Genomic DNA, 18,955 nt, shown 5'->3' on the forward strand with positions numbered 1-18,955 from the left:
TGTGTTTGTGTGTGTGTGGTGAGTGTTGTGTTCCGGTCCAGTCCCATCCTGAGGCTCGAACTCAAGGCCTAGGTACTGTCCCTTAGCTTTTCTATTTAAGGCTGTCTCTCTACCACTTGAGCTACAGCTCCACTTTTGGGTTTTTGCTGGTTAATTGGATATGAATCTCATGAACTTTTCCTGCCCAGGCTGGCTTTGTCCTGATCCTCAGATCTCAACCTCCTGCACTCAGTATAAAACCAGCACTTGAGACAAAGACCTAATATCCAAAATATGCAAGAAGCTCAAGAAACTAACCTCTCCCAAACCTAATAAACCAATCACTAAATGGGCAAGGAAGCTAAGGAGAGACTTTTCAGAAGTTCTGAAGAGGTAAGAATGGCAAAGAAACACAGGAGATTTCGTTCACCGTCCTACCATAAAGGAAATGAAAATCAGAACTGGAACTTTTAATAGCTCATCTTAGCTTAGTCTCCCCAGCCAGCTGCCCAGCAGCCCCAGCGCCCAGCAACCACCTGAGATGTGACAACATTGCTGACCATGACATGTCCACTGCAATCACATCTAAGCACTGAATTGAGTGTCACCTCCATTCTCCCAGAGTCAGCCTGGGTCTGCAGCCTACAGACCTCTCTGTGGGCTTCTCGGTGTGTTTAGGGGCCATGTAAGAAGAATATTCAGGTCAGTCACAAATGCCTTTGTGTACTGTCTGATTATATGAAATGTCCAGAATAGAGAAATCTAGAAAGGCAAGAAGCAAATTAATCTCCATGGGTTGAAGGATGGGGAAAGGAGTAGGAATGACCACAAGGAGTGTGGAGCTTCTCTTTAGAGTGATGGAAATTTTGGCAGGGGATTGCTGTGTGACTTTATGACACAACACAAGTGCTATTGTGTTGAGTGCTTTAAATGGATGAGTGATATAATATGTATGCCTTATCTCAGCAAAGCTGAGATTCAATAAAAGACTCTTCCCAACACCTATTTTTGACTGCCAGTTTCTTGAGGCAGGTTATAATAACCCTATTTCCATTGAGAATTAAGTGAATTTAAGAAAGTATATGGCTTATAATACGAAATGATCAAGTATGTAGAGGAAAAGGAGTAGCAAATGAGTAGAGCGTGGTCTTTCTTGCGGTTTGTTTACAACTATCATTAGTATTCTCCCCTATGAACTAGAAGTAAGTTGCTGTATGTTTCCTAAGTGTTTGAACTGACAGCAGTGTTAATACTGATTAATAAGAACAAGTAGGGGACTTAGAGACCATTCAGTCCAGCTGTTTCTTCTGTAGATCATCAGATGACAGAGGAAGGGCAATAGGAAGAGAGGAGCTAGTAGGGGACTTTAGAACCCCCAAACCTTAACCCATTACTGCAAGATTGTTATTTTTTGGCATCAACTTCTATCTATCCCCTTACCCCTCCCCACTGGCCTGGGCGGAAGGGGCCAGGCAGTAAGCAGACACCCAAGTGAGAAGGAAAACCACTGGCTGCAACTTTTCAACTTGAAACTTCAGATGTTTTAAGTTCCCTTTTATTTTCTTTGCCGGTCCTGGGACTTAAATTCAGGGGTTGATGTGGTTCACTACGGTCTGCAGGACTTGTAGAAAATGTGGAATGCTAGGTATCTTTCAGCCTTTCTTTACACTGCATGAATTGTCAGACTCCAAGCCTGCCTGTCCTCAAGCTTCGATGGATCCACAAACACACATCTTGCTCTCTTCTTGCTTGCTTGGAGAGAGACAGCCCCTTCCCCTGTCCCTTCAGTTGTAGTCAAGCAATGGACACTCTTAGTATGAGCCTAGACAGCTTTTGCAAGCTGGTTAATAAAGGGCTCTGGGCTGCATTAGCACTGTAGCTGTTTCTGATGGTGTTTTCTGCGCATTTTCCTTGGCAAAATTGAAAACATACAGACAAGCTCGATTTTTTTGTGCCAGCTGACTCACACTCTAAATTGGTATTAGAAGGTGTTTGTCACCATGGAGAAATCCATATTAACTATTCCACAGAAGTGCCTGTCGCGCTCTAGAGCTTAAGTCTACCACGTCTATTGTCCCAACTAGATACATTCTCAAGAAAGGTGAGCAACTCCTTTCTGTTGTCTAGGTCTCTGTTTTCTTCTCTGTAAATAAAGTTGTCCTGAATGCAGCTGGCTGATGTGTCATTTTCATGGGGCTCCATGTGCTCTTGTCATCTTCTCTTAAATCTCATCCCAGAAGTCCTGAAGCATCATTTGCTGCTGCTGAGATGTTGGCATACTGTCTTCTGAGCAGACTCTTCTTGGGAAATAAGTGCGAGTCACCTTCAAAGGCCTGTATAGACCAGTGATCTCTAGATCAGTGAGCCACGTCTCGGAGTCACTGTGGGTTTCCTATTATAAAAGGTTTCAAGTGGAACTCCTAATTCAGCTCTTCCTCACTTGAGACCAGAAATTGGGGTTCAAAGACATGTGTGAGGCTGATGAATGGCAGATGGAATAGACAGGAAAGCATATTCTAGATCCTAGACCAGTGTCCTGACATTGCATTACCCTGAGTCTAAATATCCAAATGACTTAACCTTATTTTAAAGGCTTCAAAAAAAAAAGGACCTATGGTTATGATGTTCCATAATTGCCAAAGTTTGGCCCTGATTTTGCAAGTTGTTCTTTTCATTTGCCTTAGGCAGGAACCTTATATGTATGTATGGTTTGACTCCATTGTTTACCAGTTTCATACCTTCATATGGGAAAGTACATCAGGCTTTTCCTTCCCCACAGGGATTTTGGGAATAAAATAACATGAGCTGGATTTTGCCAGACTCTAGAATCATTCCAGGGAACAAACAATTGATGTAGACCATTAACTCTTTTGATTTTCTACTTGTCTAGCAGAACTAGTAAACTATTATTATTATTATTATTCCTCCTCCTCCTCTTCTTCTTTTTCTTCTCCTCCTCTTCTTCCTCCTCTCTTCTTCTCTTTCTCTTTCTTCTCCTTCTCCTCTTCCTCCTTCTCCTCTTCCTCTTCCTCCTTCTCTTCCTCTTCCTCTTCCTCCACCTCCTCCTCTTCCTCTTCCTCCTCCTTCTTTTTCTTTTTGCTAGCCTTTATCCACAAAAGGAAACGTTGGTTTTGATTTTCCTCCAAGTAGGATGTGGTGTAAAGGAAAAGGAAAAAAAATTAAGGGAAAAAAAAGTGATGTAAATGAAACTTGAGCTTTTGCAGTATGGCTATTTTCATCCTGAAAATCTTTTTCATCATTCCCAATTTAATGAATTTCAGTTTGCTTAGGAATAATTTAACACTGCCAAGTCCTGCTGGTTAAAGTCATTGGGAGTTACACTGATTTTTTTTTAATAAGCAAAGGAAAGCAGATTCAGTTAATTGACAGTCTGGACCCTGCTCTTGGCAGGTGTGCCAGCTTGCATTGGATCTGAAATGCAGTGTCTCGGGATGGATCTTTCTGCGTCAGTAATGCCAGGTCTACCTTGAGAAACGAGGATGAGCTTGTAGGCCATGCCCTTTCAAGCCCAGGGCTTCCCTGAGCTTCTACATCCCTGCAAGTCAACTCTACCTGGGCTGGCTCTGTCCTGCTGGATTTCATTTTAAAAGGATGGAAAGGATAAGAAGATTGCAAAGTGCCAGGCAGAAAGGGACCCTTTCATGGAAAATCCATGAGGTACCTGCCTCTCCAAAAGCCTTGATGTTCCCGAAACTAGACCGTGTTTGATCCACTAGGCTTTTGAATGCCCCTTATAGAAGAAGCTGAAGGGAGAAGCATCTCCACCTTTGAATTCTGTATGCACAGGCCTGTGGGCCTGGGCAGGTGATGAGGTCATTGCTCAAAAGCACAGTTAACAGCAATAAAGGCCAGACTTCCCTCATTTGCCTGAGGTTTGCTCTTCCCAAGAGTCTCATGACCCGGGGCGGGGTGGAGGGGGGCGGGTAGGGGTCAAGCCTGGGATAGGCAGGTGAGATTTCCTAATGACTCATAAGTAAGAAGCAAAAGAAAAAGTAGACATCCCTAACTAAAGCTTCCCAGTGTGCATCAGACCCTAGAATTGAACAGATTCCATGAGAGCCCCTCTTCCTGTCTGCCTTCTAGAGGATTGATAGTGCTCAAAAATGGCTGAAGAAGGGTAGAAGATGGTCCAAGCCAGCATCTTCTGAGGAACAGTTGTAGAATATTCTTTCCCAGGTTCCTTTATCTTCCATGGGCAGCACCTATATGTTAGTTAAGTAGTTTGCTAGTTGACTTTGTTGAGAATTTGGGTTCTAAGCCAGGTACCCTGAGTTGGGATTTTAGCTTTTCCTTTACTAGCTGTATGACCTTTGTCCAGTTACTAAAGCTCCCTCATCCCCATCTCTTTATCTACCCAGTGGCTGGTGGTAGTCATGGTAACTATTGGATAGCTCCTATCAGAATGAGAATTACTCTGTGTAAACTGCACGTGCCTTCCCTGTCATCTGAAGGACTATTCAGTTGCTGTTCCATTTCCTTTTGTATCTTGAACTTAATTTTATTCAGAAGAAAATGTCAGCTCTTGACTAGGTATTCGAGGTATAGACCTGTAATCCCAGTTAGTCAGAAGACAGAGATAGGATGATCTTGGTGCAAGGACAGCCTGGCAAAGTAAAAAACCTCTATCTGAAAAACAAACTAAACCAAAACCATTTTTTTTAAGGAAAAAGAGAAAAGGTATGTATGGCTCAAGTGGAAGAGCACTTGTCCCACAGCATGTGGCCCTGAGTTCAACCATCAGTAACACCAAAACAAAATAAACACACAACTTTGAGCATTTCCCCAACTCTGTGAAGAAGTAAAAAGGTAAATCAAGTGTGATTATCATTCTGGATACTCACCTACTTTAAGGACACTAGAATCATATACTTGGCCAAGCTGTTTTCATTTCATTTGAAAGCTTTGCAATTTGAGTTATGAGAAATCATAAGACACTGTCAGCCACTTAGCAACTTTTGCTAAACACAAATAATTGCACTATAACAACAAATTATCTGGGAATCAGAAGTCATACCTCTAACCAGCTCTCTTCCCTACTTCCCTCTGCTTCCTCCGGGAAGAATTCCTTGACCAGAAGTGCACCCCTTCCCAACGACTCCCAGGCCCGCAGTGGCGCTCGATTTCACACATCCTACGACAAAAGATACATCATCAAGACCATTACCAGTGAGGATGTGGCCGAAATGCACAACATCCTAAAGAAATATCACCAGGTAACTTTTCTTTCTCTTTATTTGAATCTCAGAACAATCATGTCTAATTGTAGACCAAAGGTCTAAATGTAGAGTTAAGAAATTTTCACAACCTATTTGACATTAAGATCTCCTCTGGCCTGCTATCTGAAAATTACTGCAACAAGATTACTGGCCCTTAACATTTAAGAACGCTGATGCTATGAAGGTCATTGGTTACTTACATAATAGTCTTACTTGGAAGACCTTCTGTGTGGGATAGTTTCAGTGAGTTACCACCCTGATGTTAAAAATCACTGTTTAAGAAGATTCTGCTCATGTCCTGAGTCAAGTGTTGAATTCCTACGTCTTTATCCATTTATGCATTAAATATCCGGCTCTCACTGGTCCTTCTTGACCTGGCCCACAGAGGCCCATCCTCAACCCTCATTCTACAATGGAGAAAATTAACTGATTTGAGAAGGTATATGGGTCTACTTCTCCTCCCTTTCATCCCCAAGGATGATCCGTTTGTAAATTCCTGTGGGGACAATTAGCTAACCCTTGAGGGCAGTGTTCTCCTTCTTGTGGAATAACAGATCTGCAAGCTGAGCACAAGTTCTCAAGTCCCAGACTGATCTGGAAGAGGCCTCACTCAGTGTGGAACTGTAAACATAGAATGTTCAGAAGCAGATAGTCCTGGGTTCAAATCCCAACCCTGTCACTAACCGTGTGATGTCTAGACTTTTAATTTTTAGTTTCTTCAGGGGTGGGAACCATTTTTTTTCTGCCAAGAGTCATCCGGAAATGTATAATGTCATTCTTAAGCCATGCAAAATCATCAGAACAGGCAGATGACCAAGAGGAGTCCATGAAGCGCATATGTGTCTATCCTGTCTTGTACCAAATGATAAGGAAATTCCCCACCCCTAGTTAACATAACACATATCATAATATAGCATCATAGTTAACACCTATGTCCTCCTGAAAAATAAATGAGAAAATATATGTCAAGTTCTCAGCATAGTGTCTGACACACACTAGGTACTTATTATGTGATCCTGGTGGTGGTAGAGGTGGTATTGTTACCATTAATACAATGTCTACCAACTGGGCACTGGTGGCTCGAACCTAAAACCCTAGCTACTCAGGAGGCTGAGATCGAGATTACAGTTCAAAACCAGCCTGGGCAAAAAGTCTTTGAGAATATTAGCTCCATTTAACCAGCAAAAAGCCAGAAGTGGAGTTGTGCTCAAATAGCTAAGAGAAAGTGCCCAGACCAAGTACTGGCACATATGCATGCACATGTGCATGTGCACACACACACACACAAATCAAAGTAATAATAACAAGGTCTACCATATAACAGTAGCTAACAGCAGTAAGTCATCTGGAGAAATTACAGTCTTAGAGTATGAGTGTGACTATTGTTCCAACCATTACATTGAGGGCACTGATACTGAGTCAATACTATCCTCAATATTGGTATTTGGAACATGCTCACCCATACACATGTGCATGTACCATGCACACACAGCATCCAGTGTAGACAGGATGGCTTAAACAGCAGGAATTTGCTCCTAACAACTCTGGACACTGGCAGTTTCAGGTCAGCATAAACAGGGTTGGGTTCCCGTGAGGGCCTTCTTCCTGGCTTGCGAATAGACACTCTGGGCAAAGGAGAAAACACAAGAGCTCTCTGCTACCTACTACAATAAAGACACTATTTCCATCCTAAGGACACCACCCCTCTCCCAGACCATGACCTTATCACCTCCCAAAGTTTAGGATATCAGCAGTGAATTTTAGGATACTATTCACACTGAAACCATTACAAAGTCATACTTTGCTTGTAACCTCACTAGCTCCAAATTTTCATCAAAGGTAAAGAAAGACAGACAGCATTCAAAGTACTGTGAGCTCTGATTGCATTAAGAGAAAGTGTCTCAGAGTTTAAACACTGGCATTCATTAAGTATCAGCTCTCAGAATGTCTGCTTTGAAGGCAGCTCTCATGTGCACTTGTATGCTCTGAGATGATTGTTTAAAAGCACTACATTTGGTCAGGCTGTATGCTCTACTATTGTACATTATTGCTTGGCAGTTGCTATTCTAACGATCTTTGCAAATGTGATCATTTGCATTTTGCTTATAGCAGAGTCTATTCAAAAAATAAAAATACCTTTGTGCTGCATTCTGCTTCCTGAAACTTGGTACTGCCTCTAATTTGTTTTCTAAAAGCATTAGTCAGCCTTGAAGTTCATTGAAATCTAATAAATCTTTTATAGCAGCTATCGCTTTGGAAATTTGTTCTACCATGCTTACTCTATTGTCTATTATAAAGGAAATCTTAAAGTGTCCAGATAATACCTGCCAATGTAAAGACATGAAGGGCCCACTTTAGTGAACTGAGTCACAGATTATATCTCTTAACACCTCACCTTCTCCTCTGGCATTTTCTGGCTTCCCTCCCCAGAATTTAATGTCGTACCCGTGTATATATATTTGTAATTTCCTCTTGATTGTCTTGGAATATCCAAAGAAAAGAGTTTCCTCATGGCTGAGAACATACTATTCTGAGAAGTGGCTGTGATGCCATTCGAATAAAATGGATATGCAGTTCATTTATCCACTGTGTGGGGGGAGGGGCAGTTACTGAGGCTTGAACTCAGGGCCTAGGCCCTCTTTCTTAGCTTTTTTACTCAAGGTTGGCTCTCTCCCATTTGAACCACAGCTCCACTTCCAGCTTTTTGCTGGTTGAGAAGATAAGAATCTCATAGACTCTCCAGGTTGGCTTTGAATAGTGATCCTCAGATTTCAGCCTCCTGATCCAAGAGGAACTAGGATTACAGCACTTAATGTTCTTGTGTGTTCCACAGCTTGTTGAAATTGCTGCTTATGGGGTCTCCCAAGTCTTGTGGGGGGGGGGTTAAAATTCCTTAGAGAAAACCATGTCCAACATTGTATCAAACCAGTTTTGGTTTTCCCTAGCAATAAATTCAGTGTACCTTCAGGCAAAAGAGTTATGCAATTTACTCAAGTGGCCCTTTCGACTTTGGCTGCCAGGAAGCTCAGAGTAACAAGTATGCTTATAAAATGTTGCTAAGGAGGTTAGAGGTGTGGCTTAGGTGGTAGACGCCTGCCATGGAGCAAAAGCATCAGATACTGAGTTCAAGTCCTAGCCTCTGACAAAAATAAATGCTGCTAAGATTAATCAAGAAGTTTTAGGCTCATTTCTGATTCCAATTTGTGCCCTTTTCCCATCTTTTACATTTTCTTTTTCATCTGTTTTATCTTACATTCAGTGAATATCGTTGTGCAAGGAAGGGGAGGGGCAGGTAGACTCTGGCTACCTGACCCTGTACATGCACCACTTCCAGACAGGCTGAGCTGAAATTTTACAGGTGGAGAACTCAGCCTTTATGTCCTCACATAATTCCATGTGCACAGACCCATCTAATACCTCCCATTCTATTCTGAGATGCTCAGAGGCTCATGGTTAGGGGTAACTAGTATGTCTTTATTTTTACTTAACAGAGATTTACACTCCTGTTAGGATTTGTGTCTAGTCTCACAGGTTTCTCTCTCCTCTCAGTTAATGGTCAATTCTTCTGTTTCTTTTTGTTTTGTTGTTGCTGCTATTGTATATTTACCTTCCCATTAGCTCTGCTTCTGAATTGCCCAACTTTGGACGAGTAGTAAGCCTTATTGAAATTGCATCTCCATAGAAAAGCTGGTCTCCCGTGATGCTTCTCTGTAGATCGGCTTTCCGACAGCTTTGTCAACCCACAGCCCTCTTTCCTTTTCCTTTGTCATTGTTGTTTTGTTTTAATGAAATGCATTCCCTGTTACAGCTATATTCTGCAGGGCTAAAACTACCAGGAGCCTCACCTCTGGAGAGGGTTCTTGCTGTTTGACTAAATTCTTCCTGGGATTAATTTTCTGATAAACTTAACGGAACAAGTGAGGCTCCAGGGAGGAAAAGGAAGGAGGCCCCACCCGGCCCTTGGGTACTGAGTTTGTGATGTTGTTGCCAAAAAAAGAATGTGAGGACACAACAAGGTAGAGAGCAAAACAGTTCATTATTGAAGAACAGCAAAAGACAGACAGATAATGCATTTGCAGGCCCACCTGGTAACAGGGCTGTGAGTGCTGATATCACAGGCCCGTGTGGTAAAAAGTAGATTAGGGCAGTTGTTCCAAATTTACCTTAAAGAAAGTACCACCCTTCGATTGGACACCTAATAGATTTAATCATTTTTCCTGTTACATTGTGTGATCCATTTGGCCCAGAGATTTCAAGGTCTACTCTACAGATAACTAAGCATCACTTGGCACAAAAGATGGGCTCTTTTAGATGTTCCCTTAAACACAGATCTTCATCCTTTAGATAGTATTTTCTTTTGGAAACATTTTTGTACCCAGAGAAGTCATTGCCCTAAGTGTTTTGTGGGTTAAGAGAAAGAATTTGGACCTAGCATACCGACACAGGTGCCAGTGTGGCCACTCTGCTTCTAATAAGAGCCCTTCAATATTTAGGTAGACTACTTCATGGGTGTTATACAGAGTTGATTTGGGGGGTCGGTTCTTTTTTGTCTTCTTTGTTTGGTGCTAAGAATTGAACCCAGAACCTTGTATGTGCTAAGCAAGCTATCTACCCCCAACCCAAGTAATTTTGCTTTCAATATTATTTGCAGATCTTTACTGTAATGCGAAACAAATGGAAATAAGAACATCCATATTTGCATGTATATGCGTTATCTCAGTGTAGAAATTCCTGTAAATAATACAGAAGGATGTTTGTTCCTTTTAACCCTGATTTTCTGAAACTAAGAAAAAGCACTTTTGTTTGCATAAATGTAGTCATTACTAAGTTGTTCTTAGTTATTGTTGTTGCTTTTACTTCAAAGCTATTTTAGATCCAAGTAAATTATAAAGCTGGACACTGTTAGCTCACATCTATAATCCTAGATATTCAGGAGGCTAAGATCTATGGATTATAGTTCAAAACCAGCCTGGGCGGGAAAATTTCTGAGACTCTTTTTCTCCAATTAACCACAAAAGAGCTAGCAGTGGAGCTGCAGCTCAAGAGATAGAGGGCCAACCTTGAGCAGAGAAAGTTAAAGGATAGCTCTCAGCCCCTGAGTTCAAGACCCAGTGTCAGCACGCATACAAAAAAAAAAAAAAGAGTGTTTTATTAACTGACACTCATAGACCAGTATCCTAAAACATAACCACAACAGGAAAGGAAAAAATGATTATTTATTTGGTTAAAAGAAAAGCAGCTGGGAAGGTGGCTCAGTGGTAGAGTACTTGCCTTGCATGTATGAGGCCCTGGGTTCAATTCCTCAGCACCACATAAGCAGAAAAAAAGCCGGAAGTGGTGCTGTAGCTCAAATGGTAGTTGCTAGCCTTGAGCTGAAGAGCTGAGGGACAGAGCCCAGGCTCAGAGTTCAGGCCCCATGACCAACAAAAAAAAAAAGAAAAGAAAAGAAAGAAAAGCAATCCAATGCAGGTGCCAGTGGCTCATGCCTGTAATCCTAGCTACTCAGGAGGCTGAGATCTGAGGATTGCAGTTCAGAGTTAGCCCTAGCAGAAAAGTCCCTGTGAGACTTGTTTTCAATTAACTGCCAAAAAAACTGGAAGTGGAGCTGTGGCTCAATTGGTAGAGTGCTAGCTCAGGGAAAGTGCCCAGGACCTGAGCGCAAGCCCCACAACTGAATAAAAAAAAAAAAGAAGGGAGGGAGGGAGGGAAGGGAAAGAAAGAAAGGGAGGGAGGGAGGGAAAAAAAGAAAAGAAAAATCCATCCTTTTAGGCTGACTTGATTTCTTTCTGAAAGATTCTGACCTCCTTTCCTCCTCCCCCACTTCTTTGTCTGTTACTGAGGTGATCTCAAAACATAGCCCGAGGCAAAATACAGATTACAGATAATTTAACCTTTCAAAAACATTAAATAAAACAAGACTTTACATGGAAGCATTAATTTGATGCTATATTAAATTGTCACTTCAAGCCTATAAAAAAAAAAACCAACTATGAGTGAAACATGATAATCACAGCAATTTCCGAAAGCCAGGCCCAGGTTCACACTACCACGCGGAGATATAAATATTTATCTGTGCTGTGCCTCACTTAGAACCTGACTGCCTAACCCTCCAGTCAGCTGTGAATCTCTTAATGGCATTTCATTTTGCATGAGAAGAACAACAAATGGGGGATTCATAATGCTTGTTATTCTTGGTGACTGCCTTAGAGCAAAGGGAACCCAGAGCCTGTGGATGTTATATTTTATATATTTTTCAAAGTCTGTTTCCAGGATGTCACCTTATCAGTGCATCATGGTTCTAACAAGCCTGTAGTTATTCCAGAAAAAGAGAAACAAAGGAAGAGAGAAAAAATTGCCTTCATTGTTGCTGTGGTGTCATTTGTGTGTAGATTTTTGTTTTTTTGAAAAGAAGACAGAAAACAGTAACAACTATTAGTGTTGGAAACACTAGGTACAGATCAGATGTTATCAGTACATGTACGTTTCTGAAAGCACTCAGAAAAAAAAAAAAAAACAGAAGTGACTACATGATAAATAATCCAGGAAGGTGACCTGTGGAGCCCAGCTGTGAAAAACAACAGTGAACTGTGCTTAACAAAAAAGAAAGAAAGAAAGAATTGCCAGGCACCAGAGCTCACACCTGTAAACCTAGCTTACTCAGGAGGCCGAGATCTGAGGATCACCACCAAAAAGCCGGAAGTGGACCTGTGGCTCCAGTGATTAAAATGCTAGCCTTGAGCCAAAAAGCTCAGGGACAGCTTGAACTCAGCCCAAGTCCTGAGTTCAAGCCCCAGGACTGGCATACACACACACACACACACACACACACACACATATACACACACACACACATTTGTTCTAAGTGCAAAAATTAACCAGGTACCAGTGGTTCACACCTGTAATTCTAGCTACTCAGGAGGCTGAGATCTAAGGATCAAGGTTGGAAGCCAGCTCAGGCCAGAAAGGTTAAGACTTTTATCTCCAGTTAATCATCCAAAGGTTGTAAGTGGAACTATGGCTGAAGTGGTAGAGTACCAGCCTTGAGCATAAAAGCTAAAGAACAGCACATAGTCTCTGTGTTTAAGCTTCAGTACTAGCGCACGTGTACGTGCGCACATACACACACACACACTAATTAATTCAAATAAAATAAAATAATTGTTGACAGTTTTGCAAGTTTATATCCACTTAGGGAAGTTGGGAAATTTCCAAGTTGGTTTGTTGACATTGTTCATAGTGCTAGGCATATAATGAGATGCCCAATAAGCATTTCTTAAATGAATCTAACACTTCTAGCATACTTTTTATGTTCACGCTCTTAGAATCTTACAATTAATCTAACCATCACAGAAGCTCTGTGTATTCAGTATTGTTATTCCTCTACTTTTCAAAATGCAGAAGAACACAAAAGTCTTGAATAACTCACCCAAGATTGTGCAACTAGTGAACAGAGACAGCCCAAAGGGTTCCTAGCAGCGTAATGAGACTAGGCCATGCCAAGAACCCAGTTAAAGTGATCGCCACCAATTTACAATCTTGGTGTTGAGAACTGGTGTACAGCATTATCTGGGCCAGCCAGGGAAGAATCTAACTTCCTCTTTGCTTCAGTATGTGCATAGTGTAGCACCTCCTGCTAATAAAACACAATGTTCCCAAATCGTGATACTCACCAACTCAATGCAGTGTTATCTGCCAAAAAAGGAATGCCCAAACCAGAAATCCAGCCAATGGGTAGAAGTTTCTCTTCTGTTAAAAATCGTGACTCCTGAATGCTTTCTAAACCTTTGACGCCAACTGTGACTTGGCAATACTAAAATAATCTGATAATTATGCTTTGATGTGATTTGTAGTATGGTGTAAATTTATATATTCAGGAATCTGAAGGTGATTTAATGTATATTTTTCTAATGTTCAATAAAGAACCCATAAGGTGAGCCAAACCTTCAAAAATAAGTGCATGTGGACATGTTCTGATGGAATCAATGGAGATCAATTTTGGTTTTGGTTTTTATTTTGGTTTGGTTTTGTTGTTTTGTTTTTTATGTCTGTGCTGGAGCTTGATGAAGGGCCTGGGCATTCTCCCTTAGCCTTTTCACACAAGGCTAGCACTCTACCACTTGAGCTACAGCTCCAATTCCAGCTTGTTGGTGGTTAATTTGGAGATAAGAGTCTCAAAACTTTCTAGCCTGAGCTGGCTTCAAACCTTGATGGTCAGAACTCAGCCTCTTGAATAACCAGGATTACAGCTGTGAGCCATTGGCACCTAGCATTTTTTAAAATGATTTATCTAATCTTAAAGGTGGGACATCTGTAGTTGTACATTATATTTTCCTGACTCCTCCCCCCCCAAAAAAAAAAGAAAAAGGAAGGAAGGAGGTGAGAGGAGAAGAGAGAGAAGGAAGAGAAAAAGAAAAAAAAAAAGAAAAGCACTTGTCTATGATTTCCTGTGCAGTACTCTGAGACATTTGTCAACATAATCACGGTCAGTATCGATAGTTAGCCAGGCTATGTGCGGCTCTGTAGAAATTGTGACCAGATATTTTCTACAGGTAGGAACTCCTAGAAATGAGAATACTTTGAGTCAAACATCACACAGAGGAGTTGAACAGCCAGTGCCTGGAGTGGAGGCCTGTCTGTGGGCCTCAGATATTTTCCATACACATAGAAACACGTACTTACCACTCCGAGACCCCCCCACACTCAGTGCAGGCCCCAAGATGGGACTCTGGGCTGGTTTGGAGCATAAAACAGGCACAGGTGTACCATTACAATGTCACAACAGAGTTTTGAATGGAAATTCTCATGCTGTGTAGGTGGAGGAAGTGTGGCTGGGAACATGGTACTCGCTGCATGAGAGATTTTGATTTACTCTTCTTTATCATCAGAACCACCTTTGAGGTGGGGATTATGATGCTTGAGTTTTTAGAAAGATTTTAGAGTGATTTGTACCTTGCCCAAAATTCCATAGTAGGAAAATGGCAGCCCAGGACACTTGCATATATTGTCATGGTTCATACACTTCCCCCTCTCCTCCCCCCCCCCCGCCCCGCTCTACCTTACTGACATAATACTGATGCCAGGAGCCTGTGTTAGGACCCACTGGGCCACCTTTCCCCACAGGGGGAAACATCAATTTTTTTTATTCCTTAGCTCATGGGAGAGACATTTTCTCTTCCCTCAAGGACAACAGCCAGCTATTTTGTGCTAGCAAAACTCATCAGTGTATTACACTTTGAAAGTTAGAAAGTGTTCCACTCATCCGATTTTATCTAACAAGCTGAGAAAACAGAGGAAATTAAAACAATGTAGCTCAAGTATTGTTAATGATAGCCTGGTGCCAGTGTCTCATGCCTATAATCCTACCTACCCAGGAGGCTGAGATCTGAGGATCACACAAAGCCAACTCAGATAGGAAAGTCTGTGAGACTTTTAGCTCCAATTACCAGCAAAAACAAAACAAAACAAAACAAATGGAGCTGTGACTCAAGTGGTAGTGCATCAGCCTTAAGAGAAAAAGGTAAGGGACAATGCCCAGGCCCTGATTTCAAGCCTCAGTACTAACATACACACTCAAATATATGTATGTATGTGTATATGTATGTACAAATGTGTCCAAACTCTTAAAATCAAATTCAGACATTGGTTCTGTTGGTCTTTTCTATAATGGTTAAAACAAACAAAAAAAAATACCTAAAGGCTTTAAGCTATGAAAATAACCAAGATTCCATACAACCAATGAGTGGATCAAGAATGTGACATATATGTGAATACACACACACACACACACACACACACATAACAAAAATATTATTCAGCCATAGAAAAGAATGGAACTATGACATTCTTAAGTCATTCTCCAGGGATGGGCCTGGAAAACATCGTATTATGCAAAGTAAACCAAGTTCACATGGACATGTTTCATTTTCTCTCTCATATGTGGATATAAGACCTAAAATATAAGCATATATGTAAGCAACATACAGGATCATATGCATACATAGATCAAAACTAATTAAAACATGGCATTTGCAGATGTGAGGTGCCATGGTGAAATCTCTTTGGACAGTTAACAAGAAGAGCATTAAGAAGTATCTGAACTTCTTAATGGGTGTGTGGGGCAGGTAGCTGGAAGGGGCGGGCAATGGATACACAGAAGGAAAGTGAATATGGTCAAAATAACCTAGGTACATGGGTCAAAACAGAATAGGGACACTTGATGAGACTGGTTGGGGAAGAAGAGGAGGGAGAAGGATGGAAGGGGCCATGACGATGTACTGTTTCCATGAATGGACAGGCTAAAATGAATCGCTTTTGCACACTAATTGATGCTAAAAGTAAATGAATTAACCAACAAATGAAAGTGCTCATGGCTCAAACAAGACAGACAAGAAGAAAGGCTTTCTAATTCAAAATAATTAAATATTGCCCGGCCTACCTAATTATTATAGTGACATCACTATAGAGATTAATTGGACATTCTGGTTATTTTTATTGAATGTTCATACTTTAAAGGCAAAAAAAAAAATCAAGCCATGTAATTTTTTCAGGGTCAAAATGACCCAAAATGCAACCATTGCCATTTGGTAAGTATTATTGTCGGCATTTCTTGTAAATACAGTATTACGACATTTATTGAAATCATTCTTCTGGAGATTTCACATACGTAACATGGTCATGGAGTCTTCTAGTCTCCCATTTTAAAGACCCCTGTTTGGGAACTCTTGTTTTATAAAGATCAATTTTCAAGGAGAAGTAGCTCCCCCTTGTGGCACTGTGGAGTATAGTTATCAACGACTTGGGATCATGTTGTGTTTTTGCAACTGACTTTGCCAATGATGTCAGCCTTGGCATTTGTCCAGTGAACTGAATGGAAGCCAACATATTTTTTATTTTTACAGATAAGTTTGAAATGTTAGATAACAGATCTGGCGATAGAATTGAATTTTCTAATCTATCCACAGTGGACGCAGATCTGATAGGTTAACAGTCCAAATATGGTTATTTTCTGTAAATAACCTCCCAATACCTGGAAGTTTTTACTGAATACAGTAAATGGGTGGGAAGGAATTTGTTTTTCATGTAAAGGAACACCTTTTGATTGATGCTTTTTCTCTTTCTCTTCTATGCAGTATATAGTGGAATGTCATGGGATCACACTTCTTCCCCAGTTCTTGGGAATGTACCGGCTTAATGTCGATGGAGTTGAAATTTATGTGATTGTTACAAGAAATGTGTTCAGCCACCGTTTATCTGTATATAGGAAATATGACTTAAAGGTGAGATCAGTTTTATTAATTTTCACCAAGCGACTCAAGCTTGCTCATCCACATAAATGATGTAATTGATCGTATGAAATGCTACAAGTAGGGGGTCCCAGAGCTTAAAAGTACCAGGAAGCTAGTGCATACCTCTTCTGGTTAAACAATTAATGCTGGATTTATCAAGACACCTTTATATATCAGAGATAGCGTGTTTGTTTATTCAACACTGGCTTCTTACCGGTCTCTGTTGTGGGTGCTGGTGAATGTAATGAACAAAATAGACTGACAACCTGTACTTGCACAGGGGCTGACATTCCACTGGGTAAAGGCAGACAGTAAATAGGGTAATAAATAAGTCCTCTAGTAAGTCAGGGAAATGATATATCCTATAGATGGAAATACAAGGGGGAGGGGTAAATATAGTTTAGGTATCAAGCAATATTTATCTGAGATGACATTAGAGCAGACCTGACTTGAAAAAGATGATGAGGAGCAGAAGAGAAGTAAGTACATGAGACCCTGAAACCATCCATGTCAAAGACTTTGGAGTGAAAAATCTACCTCTGACAGTTCTGAAAGAAAACCAGCATATTCTGAATTCCAGCATCTCTGATTCAAGAGCAGAATGTCCAAGTTAGAGAGTTGCAAACAATATGATCTGCCTCCAAAGCAAATCCATTGAAGACCTACAGTGCTATTGGAATACTGATCTGGTCATTCTTTCTACATTGTCCAGTGCTGCTTTTGAACTAAATGGCCAAGTTGAGTAGAAACCTTAGAGACTTTTTTTTTATGGAGCACAAAAATTAGTATACTTAAAATATTCTCTGACCCCTGAAAAAATAGATGCACCTCTGGTCTATGGCAGATCATTGTGTAGTTTTTTTTTTATTCACAGAACTCTTTCACCCTCATAAAAACAGGATCTTACCTGGTGCCAGGGGCTCATACCTATAATCCTAGCTACTCAGGAGGCTGAGATCTGAACATTGTACTTTGAAGTCAGCCTGGACAGGAAAGTTTGTGAGACTCTTATGTCCAATTAGCCAACAAAAAGTTGAAATGGAGCTGTGGCTCAAGTGATAAGAGTACTAGCCTTGAACAAAAATGCTCAGGAATAGCACCTAGATCTTGAGTTCAAGACCCAGAATTATCACATGAAAAAGAAAGGAAAGAGGGAGAGGGAGAAGAAATGAAAAGAGCACCCTAAAAAGTATTCCCTCACATTTATGGATATTTACAATATTAGAAATTAATATTTATTTTATTTAAGATCATAAAAAACCATTGTGTAGGGAAGTTGGCTCAAGTAGTCAACTATCTGCCTAGAAAAACCATAATGTGTCAACATATTTTTATATAAAAGTAACTGTCAAAAGCAAAAAAATTAGTGAGACAAATGATACTGTTTTACATTTTTGAAACTCTGCAATGGCTGAATGAACATGAGAGGGTTGAAAGTTCTGATTCTGCTGTCAGTCATGATGTCATTTGATTGAAAATCTGACCTCACACAGATGAGGTAGTTGGAAAGGGAGAAAGGTGTTTGAATAGTTTTTTCAGATTGTTGTATACATATCTACCTTTGAGACTACACTAAAATGTGACCATTTGTAATTCTCAGACTTCAGTTCGTTACATTGTGGAATCTATATCAGTATTTTAGTGGGGGGGTAGTTTTTGTTTTGTTTTTGTTTTTATGTCAGTCTTGGGGGGGGGGGCTTGAACTCAGAGCCTGGGAGGTATCCTTGAGCTTTTTTGCTCAAGGCTACCACTCTACCACCTTGGCCACAACTCCACCTCCAGCTTTTTGGTGGTTAATTGGAGATAAGAGTCTCGTGATCTTTTCTGCCCAGGCTAGCTTTGAACTATGATCCTCAGAATCTAGTCTCCTGAGTAGGTAGGATTACAGGTCTGAACCACCAGCACCCAGCTACCTTTTAGTGTTTTTATTGGTCTGTTGCTGTGTTGATGGCACTGGTCTGAGGGTGTGATTTTCCACTCTTCTGCTTCTCATTAGGGGCATAGGGCTTTCCTGAGGTTTGTAACTCTTCCAGATATTGGCACATTGCATTATGTAGTATCAAAACATCACATTAGTATCACCACCAGTCTCATCAGGAAAGTCTCCTATGGATTGGGAAACTGACAAGCTCCCAATTCTGCTTGTACTTAAAAGCTTTTTATCATTCACTGGCAACAAATCCTATCGGTTCTTTTGTGAAATGACAGCACACAGAGCTCAAGCACGTGTCTGTGCTCATTCTTGAAGAAGTATTTGCCAATTTCTCAGATCTGAACAACTATAAGTTCTCTGTTGTTCTTTCAAGTAAAAAAGTTGGTCCGTGAAAAAGATGGCTATTTTGGCTCATAACTGCAACTGTCTCTTTGTTCTCTTTTCGGAAGTGCTGTTTGAACTCAGGGCCTTACGCATAATTATTAGGCAGGTGCTTTACCACTGAGCCACACCTCCATTTT

The 18,955-nt window shown here is 40.8% G+C and overlaps 1 protein-coding gene across 1 annotated transcript in view; it reads left to right on the top strand.

Annotated features, from left to right (window-relative positions):
- Positions 1-18,955, top strand: part of Pip4k2a (phosphatidylinositol-5-phosphate 4-kinase, type II, alpha) — a 151,257-nt gene that overhangs the window by 102,951 nt on the left and 29,351 nt on the right. The window contains exons 4-5 of the mRNA XM_013014713.1: positions 5,061-5,213; positions 16,346-16,492. Of these exons, the coding sequence (XP_012870167.1) occupies positions 5,061-5,213; positions 16,346-16,492 (300 nt within the window). The remainder of the gene's footprint in view (positions 1-5,060; positions 5,214-16,345; positions 16,493-18,955) is intronic.

Source organism: Dipodomys ordii, unplaced genomic scaffold (genome assembly GCF_000151885.1).
Source record: "Dipodomys ordii isolate 6190 unplaced genomic scaffold, Dord_2.0 Scaffold24, whole genome shotgun sequence".
Taxonomy (NCBI): domain Eukaryota; kingdom Metazoa; phylum Chordata; class Mammalia; order Rodentia; family Heteromyidae; genus Dipodomys; species Dipodomys ordii.